Below are 15,348 nucleotides of genomic sequence, written 5' to 3' on the forward strand. Positions count from 1 at the left end.
ATGGACAGGAGAGGAACATGTCTGCTAGGGACTATTTCAAATGCTGTTGGAAATAGAAAAATAAGAAGACCACATTATCAGTACTGAGTGGGTTCAACAGTACCAGTCCTCACACGGATTGGTTCACAATTTAATCATTTTTACCCCTCTAGAGTTGATAAAAATGCCCCTAAATTCCTCCAAAATACCACATTAATACACCAAGACATTTATGAACACTGTAGAAAAAAACAGTCTCATCACAATGAAATGGTTACTATGAAACGTCCAAGCTTTCCATTCATACCAAATGTATGACATTCAAATATTGTTTGACAACCTCCATCAGCAGAAATATTCAAAGAGAAAAGACGAAACGCATTTACTGTATGCTGGCTGCAAAAAAATGCACGTTTTATTGTCCCAAACTGTATTGGATTAGCATGACGTGGGCCTTGTCTGGGCATGTCTGAGAGACAAGGAGGAGAGTGAGTCACAGCGCTAATCTGCTGGCTGCCAAATTTAAGGGATCCATCTCAAAAATAGGTTGATGCATCATAATTTTAATAATGTGTATATTGTCAGGCCACTTGGGGGGAACAATGTAAACCTAACATCTGACATTACTTTTGAAGGAGTGATCAAGATAGCAATCAGTTGCTCATTTACATGTCTAGTAGCAATGTTAGCATTTGGGTGATATGTGAAAATTTTTCAACTGGCTACAGTCAGCCCAAAAAGTGCGATTACTTATATATTCATGCAGGTATGTGTGCAGCACCTCTTGTGCAGCAGGGTTAGCTGAGCAGCAGCTCTTACTCATTCTGTGGACACAGATGATGCTTAAACAAGCCATATGGGGTGACCAAATGAGTTGAAGTATCTTTGGGTTTGCCCCAATAAGTGATTCCATTTACATAACACTTAGAATTTTCAATTTCATTTGGCAGATGCTTTTATCCCAAATGACATACATCTGAGAGCTGATACAACACAAGCAAGGATCTAGTCAGGCGAGAACAACATGAGTAAGTGCCTTAAAGCAAAATTTAACTCTGATAGGACATAGGTACCCACAGGCAGTGCAATGCATATAGTGCAGAAAGAGCTGCCGCAATCTGGATCATCTGCAGAAGTTTGAATGTACATGCAGTGAGGCCTGCCTGTAGGGAGTTGCAGTAGTCAATGCGTTATATCACGAGAGCCTGTACCAGGAGTTGTGCTGCATGCACAGAAAGGTAGGGTATGATCCTCTTGATGTTATACAGAGAAAATCAGCATGACCTGTTCCTGCAGAGTTTGTAGGTGTGAGCTGGGTTGATTTGAGTTGGATACTGATCTCTTGTTGTATAATGGCACTTGCTGGGACATGAAGGAGCTCAGTCTTGGAGAGGTTAAGTTGAAGGTGGCATTTTTCATTCATTTCAAGATACTGGTGAGGCATGATCTGAGCAGAGACTGTGGTCATCCAGAGGGAACGACAGGCAGAGCTGGGTATCTTCAACAAAGCAGTGGCATGAGAAACCCTGGTAATGGATTATTGCGCCAAGGGAGGTGCTGTGTACTGAGAAGAGAAGGGGACCGGACACTGACCCTTGAGGAATACCATGAGTATAAACTGGACTGATCACCCTCTAATATACTCCTTGACTGGTAGGATGTGAACCAGCGGTGGGCAAATCATGTCATACTGAGCACAGTGAGGATGACCTGTAGCTCTAGCTGATTGCAGTGATTCCATTATCAACACTTAATCTTTTGATTCATTGTTTATTGATTAGTGAAGCCAGAAAATGAATATAAACTGGATTCTAGTTGAGTTGGCGTCTTTGTCTTTAGAGCAGATGTCAGTTCCCCTGAGATATCAGCAATCACATTGGTTAATAAATGCTGTAAACTGGTAAGAAATCATAACAAATAACAACGACAAAACTACAAACTATAAAGTCATTCAGCTTCTAAAAGTTGTCCTTGCATTTGTGATATGTTATAGTTTCCTCACTGTTTCTGCAAAGATTTTTTTAAAGTTTGTGTTTTTGAAAACCTGCTGTAGGGAATGCAGAAGTTACTGTTACATCAGATGATTCAGACTTTAGATTTTAGAAGCATTAATCCATCTGGAAACAACTAAAGCCACAGTGGTGTTTACACGTTGTTTCTGGTGTCTGTGCCAGTGACATCAGAATATTACTCATGTAGCAACAACAATGATGTAACCAGACGGCTGCAGCGTTTATACGAGTCTGTATTACCGCAGGAATCAGATCACAGGCTTATTTTTCTTTAACACACATACACACACTCTGCATATGTTGTGTGATAATGGCCATGGCTTTAACTTATGCTAAAACACACACACACACACACACACACACACACACACACATGCTGATGTTAATATTAAAAGGATGGTTTGTTGTTTGGGTCTCAGAGTTTTCTCTGAAAGATTTACTATATGTGGCAACACTTGTAATTCATCTGCTTCTCCTGGTTTTATAAACACACACACACACACACACACACACACACACACACACACACACACACACACACACACTCACACACACTCACACACACTCACACACACACAAAGAGGGAATGTTGGCTGGTTGGTTTAAGCAGCTTATCTTGACCCTGTATTCATCCGTCAATCATAACCTTGACTTTCCCCGTGGATCAGCTTGAAATACTTCCATCCACCAGTAACCTTTAAAAATAATACAAACAAAATATGGACAAACAAAATGGTAAATAAATGAACTAACATTTACATGGAGTATTTCATGTATAGTGTGTGAATGTATTGAAAAATCTATGTTTTTAAAAAATACCCATCTATATGTGGACAGGGCCTTAATTTTTCGGCTTAAATATCAGCTGAGGCTTAAGTGTTGCAAACATCATTTTCACTCTAATGACTATAAATTGGGACAGATCACTTTACATGGCAGCATTAAATACCACTGACACACATCCTGCACATAATTTTTGTAGGAAAAGAGAGTTGACTATGGAAAAAGCCTAGATATTTAATCAGAACCCTTAACTGGTCAGTACAACAAGGTAATATTAATAGTGCTAAATACATCTTGAAAAAAGATATCCTTTAACAAGCACTGGGGTGGTTTACAGTCGAAGATTTGGGATTAGGGTTGTTCTGATAGAATTAGTCGTATTGGAAAATACGACTGATACTGATATTGTCTAAAAAGTTGGATCAGGTATCTGCAAGTATGAAGGTCTGTGCACAAATCTGATGACATATAATTTATTAAACCCAAAAGAGGCCCCTGCTGCTTCTCAGCTGTGTCCTATACACCACTTTGCACAAGCGCAGTTTATATTTATGTTCATTATAATGTTGATTAATATTGAAAGGCTGTTGTTCTGCTTCAGTAACTATTAATAACACTAAAGTGGTTATGTCTCATTGTTACATATGGTGTTGCTTGAAATATGACCTTGTTTTGACCATAGCCAAAACTGTACCTTAAAAACAAGGGAATTTAGTGTGCCTCTTTTCCAGAGAGAGTAGAAATGTCTCATTTTCAGGAAAAATATTAATCCCTACTTCCCACCACACATATTTTGCCCTCCAAGGTTAAACCCAAGTGGGTGCCCGTGGTCCCAAGTCTAGGATTTCAAGTATCTTGGGGTCTTGGTCCCAAGTGAGGGTGAAATGGAGCATGGGTTGGACCAGTGGGTTGATTTTCTGTCAGTGCCGAACGAATCCAAAGATACTTTTTACATTTTTAAGCACTGATCTAAATCTGCTGATATCTGCATATTTTTTGCTTGTAATGTGAAAGAGTAGTCTTTTAAGATAACAAAGATTGTTTTTCAGCAAAAAAAAGCATGCACAATATATATAAAAAACTGACTGACTGTAATTGAACCTTTAAATTGGAGATTTTATTCCATCACAAACAGTTCAAAACAAAATGTGAACACATATTTAAAAAGTCAACCAGTGTAAGATGCAGGACATGTGGACACTAAAATGCAAGGTTCAATATGGAGCAGCAAAAATTAATTTGCAGAACTATTAGCCATTTGTTCATCTCCAGGTTCAACACATAACAAATACATGCATAAATAACTGGTAAAGTGTTTGTTAACATGAGTTAACATGGATATTACAAGCAGTGTCTGTATTTGTGTAAAGCCTGCAGATATGTTTCCAGAATTCTGCAGGCACAGATTATGTGTGAGCCTCATGAGCTTTGGGTTGAAAAAAAGAGTTTCCTCTTGGAAAGGAAAGACTCGACAGGAGCCAGTTGAGATGGTTTGGGCATCTGATGAGAAGGCCTCCCGGGTGTCTTTAGAGGTTTTCTGGGCACGTCCAAATGGTAGGGGACCATGGAGTAGACCCAGAACATGCTGCAGCACTCGCCTCTGGATCTCCCACAAGGAGCTGAAAAACGTTGCTGGAGAGAGGGACGGCTGGATTGCCGCACTTCAATCTGTGTTTTTCATGTCAGAGCCGTGTGACACCAATTTCTGAGGTTATTTACTGATGAAATAGACAGCAAATATTTCCACCTGCTTGGTCAAATCCACATGGGAAATAATCTTTCTTTCGCTGTTTAAAATCCTCATGAAAGGAAATGTTCATCCCTAAAATACTGTCACAATATCTAACATTGGAATAGCTCCAAACCCGACTTTGTACAAATTTAACATATCAATCTAATTTTTTTTTTTACCTCTTCCTCTACAGGTTGACGGGCGACATCCAACCTGTAACTTCTTGTTGGAGGTGGAGAGAGACCAGGCAGAGTGTCTGAGGAGGCTGAGGGAGGAGGAGGCCGCTAGCAGCAATAAAGGTCACACTACCTCAATGAAAGTACAGTTAGACACTACACAATCTGAGTCACCAGATGTACACTTCTTTGTCTAAGTCTGGTTGTTTGTTTCAAGCAGCATCAAGGCGTCCGCTATTTATATTTTCAAAGTCCCTGGGAAACAAGAACAACCTCCGAGCTGCAACCTACACACTGAAAATTAACAAACAAATTAGAGCCTGGGACACTAATAGTACGGATGTGAACAAGCTAACAGCTGTTACCTTTTCTTTTGCAGTGACGTAGTTATTCTAATGACTCACCTCCTGTCGTGTAAGTGTTCCACTAAAACAAATTCACCTCAACACTGTTTCACAGCAGCATCATCGCTGCATCCCTGGCTTAGTGCCACCCAAGACAGCTGTGATTGGTTTAAAGCAATGCAAACAAGTTAGAGCATTTTTTTACCCCATAGCAGAATGTGTATGTGTGGAACCAGACCTTTCTCCGTTGCTGAGCACCGTGGAGAGAGGTCTGGTTGTGCGAGACTAGACACCACGTTACGTCTAGCAACAACAAGAGAACAAGACTCTATTTTCTTTTTTTTTTTAATGTCTGAGTGACTAATGGAGATTTTTTTTTTAATTGGTTTGAAGACCAGCGCAACTGTCAGCCACAAAACAGTCCATAATGTAATCCTCATGGACTGTTGTCAAAGTACATCCAATACAGTACAGAAATGTTGACATGTATAAAAACTTTAGTTGATCAAGTAGGATGGAGTGTATATATGAACTACACTGCAGACTGGAGTCTGTTACAGTGAGAAACAGACAGATAGATCTCGTATCCCTTTTGATCTCAGTGCTGTTCTCATGGTGTGTTCAGTTTGAACCAGAAAGTTGGAAATTTCAACAGTATGTTGGTGTTCGAGTTTGGCATCAGCTGTAGTGTAAATCATTCTCCAGTAACTATAGATATAGGTAATCTAAACATGAATAATTCAAAACTGTACATTATGAACATGAACTAGTTAATTTTATACTGTATGAACTGAACTTTGAGCTAGTTAAGTGTGAACTTAACAACATTACAGAAATGATCCCTACAGAGATAAAGCTTTTTGTTTCTTCTTCTTGCTTCTTTTTTGTTAGACCATTTATACTGTTTTATTGCTCTTGCCAAAGCCACAAGACTTCACAGAAACAGTAATTTTATCATCATAAAATCACACTTCATTCCAACTCGACAGAAACAAAATAAAACTCTAAAAAACTTCATTTCCTCTTTCCACTGTTCCAGCAATCACTAACTTGGGCTTGTATGAAATAAACTTTTAAATCCCTGAGTTAGATGTTAATATATTCTGGCTGTATACATGCCATTTCTACCCACTGCTTCTCTGATGTCCATCCATCTTACTCCTCTCCTGATATGTTTTATATATAATGCAGTTAAGTAAGGGTCTATTTCAACCAAATCAGAGCTGATGATTGTTGAAAGAGTGGAAAGATGAACCAAGATGGTTTTGGTTGGTTCTGTTTTGTTTCTGTCAAGTATATGTCAATGACAATAATTAAATAGCTGTATCTGTAAACTGAGCCTGGTTAGTTTGGCGAGAGCAATAAAACAGCTGTTTCTGGTTAACCAAACGTATCTCAATCTTTAACACAAAGGTCTATCTCTGTAGGGATCCTCTCCATAATGTTGTCAGAGACTAATAATAAAAATCTGAGCCTGTCAGTAAAACAAGCACTTTAAGTGGACATAGACAGGTGCAGTTGCCCTTAAGGATGTGGATTATATTGAAGACATTTTTGTGGCTGCCACCTGCAGCTGTATCGCTCGACACTGGACCAATTTCAAAAAATGTTGTCTCAATTAGTCACAAAACATGTGAAAATAGGGGTTCAGATTAAAAAATACACAGATACCTTTTAAAACGGTGGACCACAGTAGAGTCTGTAGGCTGAAAGCTGGTGTAAAAATGTGTAAGGTATGACGTTTCCTTCTCGTATACATTCACTCTGCATATATTCATACCTCTACCATGTGAGGACGTGAGCAGCTTTCACATTTCAGTTTAATTCCATCTCTGTATTCTGTCCAGCCTTTTTATTCTGCACAAAATGAAAAACCAGCAGATTCCTGTTCAGGTTACTTTCTCTTATTGAACTGATACCGGCAGGATACTGCAAACCTGTGTGATGTAGCTGGGAACATATTCTAAATAAATCATACCTGGACTAAATCTGGATATGAAAAGCACCTGATTTGACCTGCTGAGTTGACTAATCAGATTATGTCTCATGTTGAAATATGAGATTACCTGTCCACATTAAGGAAAAAAACAACAGAAAACTAATATTAAACATACACACACAAATCCTGTCTGTTTCAGAAACCTGCTGTGATATTCATCGTTTCTCACTGTATAAAAGCAGCCTTCAGTGTGCAGGCACATGTCTGGACCATCTTTGATAAAAAAAAAAAAATCCTTTCACTGAAATATTTTGCTTTTATTTGGATTCTATTGAAGGCTGGAAAAAAAAACTTAACTATAGCTTCTCTGTTCCTAATACACAGCATTCTGATTCCAAGGACAAAAACAAATGGTGTTCTTTGCACATAATAAATAACCATTTCCTGTGTTTCTGTGCAGCTCCTCCAGCTGAAGTGCAGATATAGTCAGTGTAAGTGGCCTCGGCCCTGAATTTTTTTTAAATATTTTTTTTAAATGCTGGTATTTTAGTTTTGCAGAGTGGAACTTTACTTGGTATGCTGGACGGAAGGGGAGTAATATAACACTGCACACCGTGACAATTTTAAATTAAAGAGAAAATGACTGCACACAAACCTCCATTAACTTGTATCACTGGTATTTCAACCACACATGCCAACTGTCATCTTCTCTTCAATATGTCATATTACCATGACTTGCACCTGGTCTTCGGTATGTTCACCAGACAATTCTTGCTGAATAAATAAATGATTACAAAATTCTCAAAATGGAGTGAGCGGGTCCTTGGAGGCCGCCATGTTGCACTGCTATGTTTTATACAGTAGCCTAGAAGAGACAAACCAAACACTGGCTCTGAATAGTGCCCTTTGTGTTTTTTGCCCACGGTGGGTTCTCCTACACGCTTGGAAGGGGAGAGTGAGGCAGGGAGACTGCAGTCTCTACATTCACTGCTAGATGCCTCGAGGCCAACCAGCGGCCAACCACTGATGACCCCCAGATGACCCCCTTCATAATAACACAATAACATAAGATTTTTATTGTGAATAATTTATGGGAAATACAGTGTGTTTTATTTATTTATTTTTTTATAGCTGCTCGACTTTAGTCATGAGACACACCTTCAAACGAGCAGCCCTGTTTGCAAATCCCTGCAGTGCTGGGCGAATATGCCGAGTCGACATGAGTCAAACCAAACCACTCACTCACTCTGCTGATTGGTATTATTGTCATGAGGCCACGCCCCTTGCTGTGGTTGTCCTGTACAAATGACAAAATTGCATTCTCTCTAACTGCACTTTGTTTTCTTGCTTCTTCATTTAAAATCGCCTCCATTTATTTATTATTTGTCTTTTAGGTAATGAACAGCTCAAATCAAACAATTATACAGAAGAACAATTTCATCATGAATCAGTCATGTGCACTTTTTAGCCGTAGTTTAATAATAACAACACTTGTAAACTCAGCAATTTATTTCACATTTTAGTCTCTTAAATGAGATCATTTTGGATTAGAACATGGGACATTGTGCTCCAAATCATCTCGGATAGCTGATAAAGTCAGCGATAGTCATTAGTGGCTTCAATGAAGTCTTCAGATATAATTAACAGATGTTCAGAAGTCTGGAAGGAAACTTGTGAAGATGAAATGTGCTGCTGCTTTATCCTCAGAGGAAAGGCTCATTTCTGATGCAACCCACATCTCACATAATTATCCCGGCATTGAATTGGCTCGACATTTTTTAAATATGACCACCTGCCTGTCTTACTTATTATAAGATCCAATTTGTTTGAACTTTTCCTTTACCTCCTTAAAGTTTTGTCTGTATCCACCTCTAAAGAGCACATACAAATACACAACTGGTGGTCTTATCTCTGAAGTGAAAGGCCCATGAAAAACAATCTCATCCTACATTTCTTTTCTTCCAGAGACTCGAGATTGAAGCCTAAAACACAGTTGTATTTTTCCCGAGTGTCCCTGCAGTGTTAACGAGCCTGACTTTCCTCTGCAGTGATGTGAGCTCTGGACGCTGAGTTCCCCCCTGCTGTGTTAATTAAAGCTCAATGACACAAAGTAGAGCAAAATAATAACACGGCTCAAATTCTCTGCAGGCAAATAAACTGCTGCAAAGACCGCTTTTCTCTCTCAGAGCTGTTTTACCAGATCAGACGACCGATGAGGCTGTCAGGACTTTGTCTGATGCCGCAGCACTGGTGATCATTTTAATACAAAACAGTTAAGTTGCTCAGTCCCAGCAGGGATCAAACCCGCAACCTTTAAGTGTCAGTGCCTTCCTCTACACATTCAGCGGCACAGAGCTCAAGATTATTTATTCATGGTTGAAATCTACCAAAGCTATTCAAGTGTTTTGAGTCCAAGTTCAAGTCAGGACTGGAGTCGAGTTTCAGAGTTCACTCTTGAACGTTAGAAGCTCCAGAACTGCTACTAAATGGATCTGGAGGTGATATTGATTTGTCAACTACTGTTTTCAAGGTCTGGAATAAAGCAGTCCTGGTCCTCAGGGCCCAGTGCCCTGCATGTTTTAGATGTTTCTGCTCCAACACACCTGATTCAAATAAGCAGGTCATCATCATGCTTGTGTAGAGACTTGACGACACGCTGATCTTTTGAATCAGGCGTGCTGCTTCTTTTCCCCTGCCAGAAAGATTACGGTGCAGGAGGTTCACATTGTCATCACTAGATGTGTGTATCAAGTTCATGATCTCTCACTGGCTTCCCACCACTGACTACAGCCAGTTGTGTTTGCTGGAAGCCACAAACAGATCTGGGATGTTGAACAGGACTGAAAATGGAGTTTGCCTGCAGAACATCCATTGAAACACTTGAAGTACCAGAGAAAAGAGTCTGCAGTTTAAGAAGGTTAATGGAATACTGTCATAGAGTACACATAAAAGAAGTCAGTTTGTTTAACTAACTGCATGAAATTGAATGAGGGCTGAATGCTGAAAAAGGGCACCGTGCTCAGTGAGCCATAACCTTATGGTGAATAAAGAATAGGAGGAGAGAAGGAGGATTTCCCTGCAGATATGTGCTGCTGTGCATTTGGTACGTCGCTGCTTAAAGATGGCGGTCTGGCCTCTGATGTGTTCCTGAGTGTTTCTGTGAAAGTGCACAGAGAAAGGATGGATCACTTAGCGGGTAGATGGAGTTTTCCTCATGCACTGATGACTTCAGATTTGTTTTGGGGCCATTTTTACCCGGCAGACATCTGTTCTCTCACTCTCCTCCTCTTTTGTCCTCACTTGCACTCTCTCTTTCACCGCTTCTTGTTTTTCTTCTATATTTCTGCACTTTTTTTACTCTTCCTTTTCAAACCACCTTCTTTTTACCATCTTTTCCTCTCCTCATCTTCATGTCTCTTTGTAGATTGTTCTCTTTTCTTTGGTTCTCCCTTATGTTCTTTCCTCCCTTTGTCTGAACAGCACTTTTACTCTCTATCCAGTCTTCTAATTAAACTGTTCCAATGGTCTAATCCACTGAATTTAGCTTTTTTTTTCTGCTGAGGCAATTTATAGTAAGGTTAAGACAAGAATATGCTTCATTTCCTACATTAAAAATATAATCGGCAGCCGAGTGAAAGGAGGTGAAAGGTCAGGGCATTTTCATCCAGACAGCAGATCAGAACAAATCATCCCGTGTCCTCAGTCTCTTACATATGTGATGTTAAAGTGACTGCAAAGCAGAAATAAATGTGTGTTCATAAATTTAGGTCTCAAAATCATGAAAAATGAGCAGTTTTCTTTGCTCTGAAAGGCTGGGGGCGTGTCCACTCCGCCGTCTCAGTGTCAAACACCACAATGACCTGAAAATCACATTAAACACTTTACAATTCAGTTCTACATAGTTCTCAGTGTTTTCACGTTTTCAGCAACTATGTTCTAATCTCATGTATGGAGCAATCACAAAGTGTCTGTATCACCATCTGATGCTGGGTGTGTTGCAGTTTTGTGCTTTGGAGGAAAAAAAAAAAAAAGATTTATCCGTTTTCATGTTCTTGTGATGTGTCACTGTGGATTAAGATCTTTGCAAAACCTGAAACTGAAAAGGCGAGAGGTGCTTCTAATTAGTCCTGCTGGTGTTGAGATGTCTGCATCTCTTGCACCTCAAAGTCCCAACTTTGATCTCTGCAACATGGAGTCTGACAAAACAACAATCCTTCAGTCTTGTCACTCTGGATAATGAAGTCGTCACCTGAGTTTAATCGTATGCGGTTTTCACCCAGTTACTATAGGAGCCAAAATAGAAACATGCAAAGAAAAAACGGAAAATAAATCACTGGTTTCTTTAGCCTCTTACCTCCACTGGCTATGTTATTTTTTTTAACAAGTTGACACTAATAGCTTTCTTTTTATTTCAGTTTTTTGTTCTCTTTCATGCTCTGATGCCCCGGTGGCTGGCTGTGTTTGTTTAGCAGGGATGTTGGAGATGAGGGCTACATTTTACCAAGCACTGTCTCTACTGATCTTTCGCTAAAAAGCCTAGTTGACTGTTCAGTTTGCCATCAGCACTTCTGCACCCATTAAGGCTCATGCTGAAGAGCGGGGAGAGCTATTTTGGGACACGGTTTGTTTGGTTTGTTTCTGGAGGGTGGGTGGGTGGGAGTGTAGTATTTATTCAGGGCCACTCCTCCTTTATGTTCTGTTCTGTTAGTGTCTGAATCCCCTGCATATATGCAGTTTGTCTACTATGCTCTTTAGGAAAGACTGTGTGTTAGAAATCCACTATACTTCATGAGGAGCAGAATTATTTCTTCCAGGTCCTGTTTTAGGAGTAATTGTTATCTCTGCCAGGTGTAAGCTTGGAGGGAACTATGAGTTTTGTGTGTGTGTGTGCGTGCGTGTGTGAGAGTTATATTTAACTAATCTAGCAGCTAATCTTGTATAGTACTGAATTCACCAGCCTAAAATTTTCTGTGCACATTTATGATTGTATACTCAAGGACCTGTCATGGTTTTTGAATGCTGATCGTAACTGGTCGAGACTCAGTAAAATTATGCATTTGGAAGATCAGAATTAGCATTTTCTAGTCGCTGATTGCAAAAACTGGTGATACTTGAGCTGGTTCTTAGCTGAGTTGATGTCATTGTTACATGGTGATTAACCAGAAGGACGACCAGGTACATCAATCCATCCAAAACATGCTATCAAGACTGAAGTTGATGGCAGCCATTTTTAAAATAGAAAAAACTAAATTAAAACTTCTGTTTAAAAATTCTCACACAACTCGTACATTATGCCAGTGTCATCTATCAAGTCATTTGGTCAATACTACCAAAAAACCTGCTAACAAAATTATTTCTGTCAGAAAGCCCAGAAGGCAGACTAGCCCGTCACACCTGTGGACTGTACACTCTCGTACATGTGGGTGAGGATAACCACTGTGTGCACTCGTGGTGTCTTCACTTAAGGTTTGTGTTGCTGAAAAGTTAATAAACAACCATCCCATCATTTTACATTTTTAATACAACTGTACATCTACATAAGGGTCAATTGAGTGAAAATTTGAGTTAAGTTTATTTGGGAGGAAGGTAGGGAGAGGGTTTATTTTGTGTGGTCTGTTGCTGTAGTATATGGGTGTACAATATGTGCCGAAGCTCTGTATTTGATGTTGAGTAAATCAAAGACCACACACAGTTCACAGAGCGATAAGAAAGTACCACCCACAGGTGTGTGTGCGCGTGTGTGTTTTGACCAACAACACAAAGATTAACATGGCTGGCTCACAGCGACACAGTTTAGTGACAAATCAGCTACAGAGTGAATGAACTTGTGATGATCCTCCAGCCTGGTACACTGACAAACACCAGACCAGGTGTAATTAACAACAGCAGGAACACACTTGTTTATACGATGCTGCGATTGAAACAGTGTGTTTCATGTGTAGACAAGCAAGCATGTTTTAGATGCAAGCATTTAACCTGTGAATGGATTTCAGCCCCCTGTCCCCCACTGTGACTAATGCTTTTGTTTTTCTGGAGAGGACAGTGTCTTTCATTTATAACTCTGTGTGAAAGTGTACTCATGAAGCCATGTTTGGTTTTAACAGAGTTGGGATGCAAAGGAGAATGGGACAGCATAGCATGCTGGGAGCGAGCTGTGATTGGAGAGATCGTCACCATCCCCTGTCCCCGTGTCCTCAAGACTGTATTTGGCAGAAATGGTAGGTTTTTAGTCATTTACAATTAATAATGAGTTGCTAATTTGCCTTTTTTCTGTTTTATAATGTACAGTTTTTTCATTTCTCAAAAGCAAAGTTGACGCATGAATAAGGGATAGTCACAAATTGTCCAGGAGATTTCCAAAGCAACTTGCAATGAGGACATTCAACTATGTGGATACAACTCAACAACTACAATAATCATACAACTACATCAGACTTCAAATATGCTCAGTTGCTTCAAGTGCTACATTTAGAACAATAAGAGAATAAAGATGGGATTACGTGACATAATACCAGATAAAAACAAACACTCATGTTAAAAAAGAAAGACAAGTCATTGTTTAATATTCCTAGCAAGAAAATTCAAGAGGTTCAAAATTCATTCTTGAATATAGAAACAGTCTCACCCCAAGGGCCATTTTGCAGCTTTAACTCATATCACATGTCAAGAATAAACTTTGTACCTCAGATTTCAAGCCAACCTAAAGTTAACTTCAAGTGCTCGGGGAAAAGGAAGGAAGGTTTTGTCAGGAAGTCAGATTAGTTTCTCAGATCAGATCTTTAACACAGTCATCAAGTAATCAGATCAGACTGTGTTAATGACATATGCATCAGTAACTATTAGAGGAGTGTATCTCACTGAGACCGACTCGATACATGTTCAATGATGCATCTTAAAATTTTTCAATGGCCAACGATTCGGTTCTATTCGGCTCTGTCACGATACGTGACAGGTGTATCTAGGATCCAATTGCAGCACACTGAACAACCACGATAATTGGTAATGATCTTTATTTTCACACAAGCAGAACAGGAACTTGAGCTGACAAGAAAACACAGGTAACAGTTTGTTCTTCGGGCTAGGAGCCCAAACACAGTCTCTGGGTGTCAGACTCAAGGAATGGGTTGAACCAAACCTGGACGCCGAACCGAGGGAGAAGACGTGAGCCCTTGGACCCGAACAGTTCTGTTCTCTCGCAGGCAGGAGTGACAGAGAGATGTTTACTGGATGCAAGGCCAACAAGGCGAGGAATCCAAAACCAGAAGAGCAGGCCGACGAAGCAGAGGAGCAGACGAGGAGAGTGCAGCAGGGAAGTAGGGACCAGGCAGACAAGACAGGACCGGATGAGACTGTGATGACAGACGGACACACCAAGCAGCCACAGTTATAGGCAGGCAAAAACCAGGAACGTTGAGACAGATCTCAAGGTCGGGGACAGAAGGCTGTGGTGAATACCTGGGAATCAGGCAAGGCAGGAGAGTCAGAGACGGGCAGGGTAGGCAATGGGGAAAACAAACCGGGAATAAGGGCTGGAGAGTCTTAGGGAAATACTGAAGAACAGTCTGGCAAGGAGTGTGTGCTGGAGAGGTTTATATACTGGGCTGATTGGGGATGAGCTGCGGCTGAGCTTGCAGGTGGGTAGAGCTGGGCTGATGAGGTGGGAGTGGCTGGCAGGTAGAGTGGAGCAGAAGCAGGTAGAGTGGAAAATTACTGAGGCAGAGGGACAGGAGGGAAACTGGGAGAATAGGGAGCTGATCAAGGGAAACTGGGCCTGCAGAACTGTGACAGTACGATACAATATGATGCAAGACAAGACAATGCAATGTGTGAATCTTTACACTTTGATTCAACTAATGCTACATTTGTAGAGTACTATTAGTTGCAAAAAGAAATCCTGATAGTTTTACTAAATATAGTAACAGTAGAGATGGAGAGGAGAAGACATTACAGTGGTGTTAACATCTTATTATGAGTCTCATGTGTAAATGAGATCCTGTAGCCTAAATGAGAAACTGTGAACAAACTTTAAACCAGTATTTCTGCAGTAAAATGATCTGCTGCTCTGTTTCATATGAAAATTGCTGTAGTTTTGATTAGTGTGGAGGACCAGTGATGTTTTGTGTGATCGCGGCAGCAGGCGTCCAGCGAGAACGGTGCAGGCAGAGGCAGGGGAAGAGAGAATACGGAGGAAAGGCAGTTCATTGATGCTAAAAACGAAACACATGTGCGTCCTAATGAGATGTATCGATACACCGGTGCTGCAACGATGTGCTTCCAATTCACGTTCAGCTTTTAACCGATACAGGCCATCTGAACCGATGCACTCGTATCTAACACATTAAAGTCTGATGAATTGGATGCATGAGTGAATCGTTACACCCCT

General features: G+C 40.3%; 1 protein-coding gene across 1 annotated transcript in view; it reads left to right on the forward strand.

Annotated features, from left to right (window-relative positions):
- Window positions 1–15,348, forward strand: part of vipr2 (vasoactive intestinal peptide receptor 2) — a 78,541-nt gene that overhangs the window by 31,743 nt on the left and 31,450 nt on the right. Inside the window, exons 2-3 of the mRNA XM_084732208.1 lie at window positions 4,700–4,805; window positions 13,070–13,183. Of these exons, the coding sequence (XP_084588334.1) occupies window positions 4,700–4,805; window positions 13,070–13,183 (220 nt within the window). The remainder of the gene's footprint in view (window positions 1–4,699; window positions 4,806–13,069; window positions 13,184–15,348) is intronic.

Source organism: Lutjanus erythropterus, chromosome 12, assembly GCF_056507025.1.
Source record: "Lutjanus erythropterus isolate fLutEry1 chromosome 12, fLutEry1.hap2, whole genome shotgun sequence".
NCBI classification, from domain to species: Eukaryota; Metazoa; Chordata; class Actinopteri; order Lutjaniformes; family Lutjanidae; genus Lutjanus; species Lutjanus erythropterus.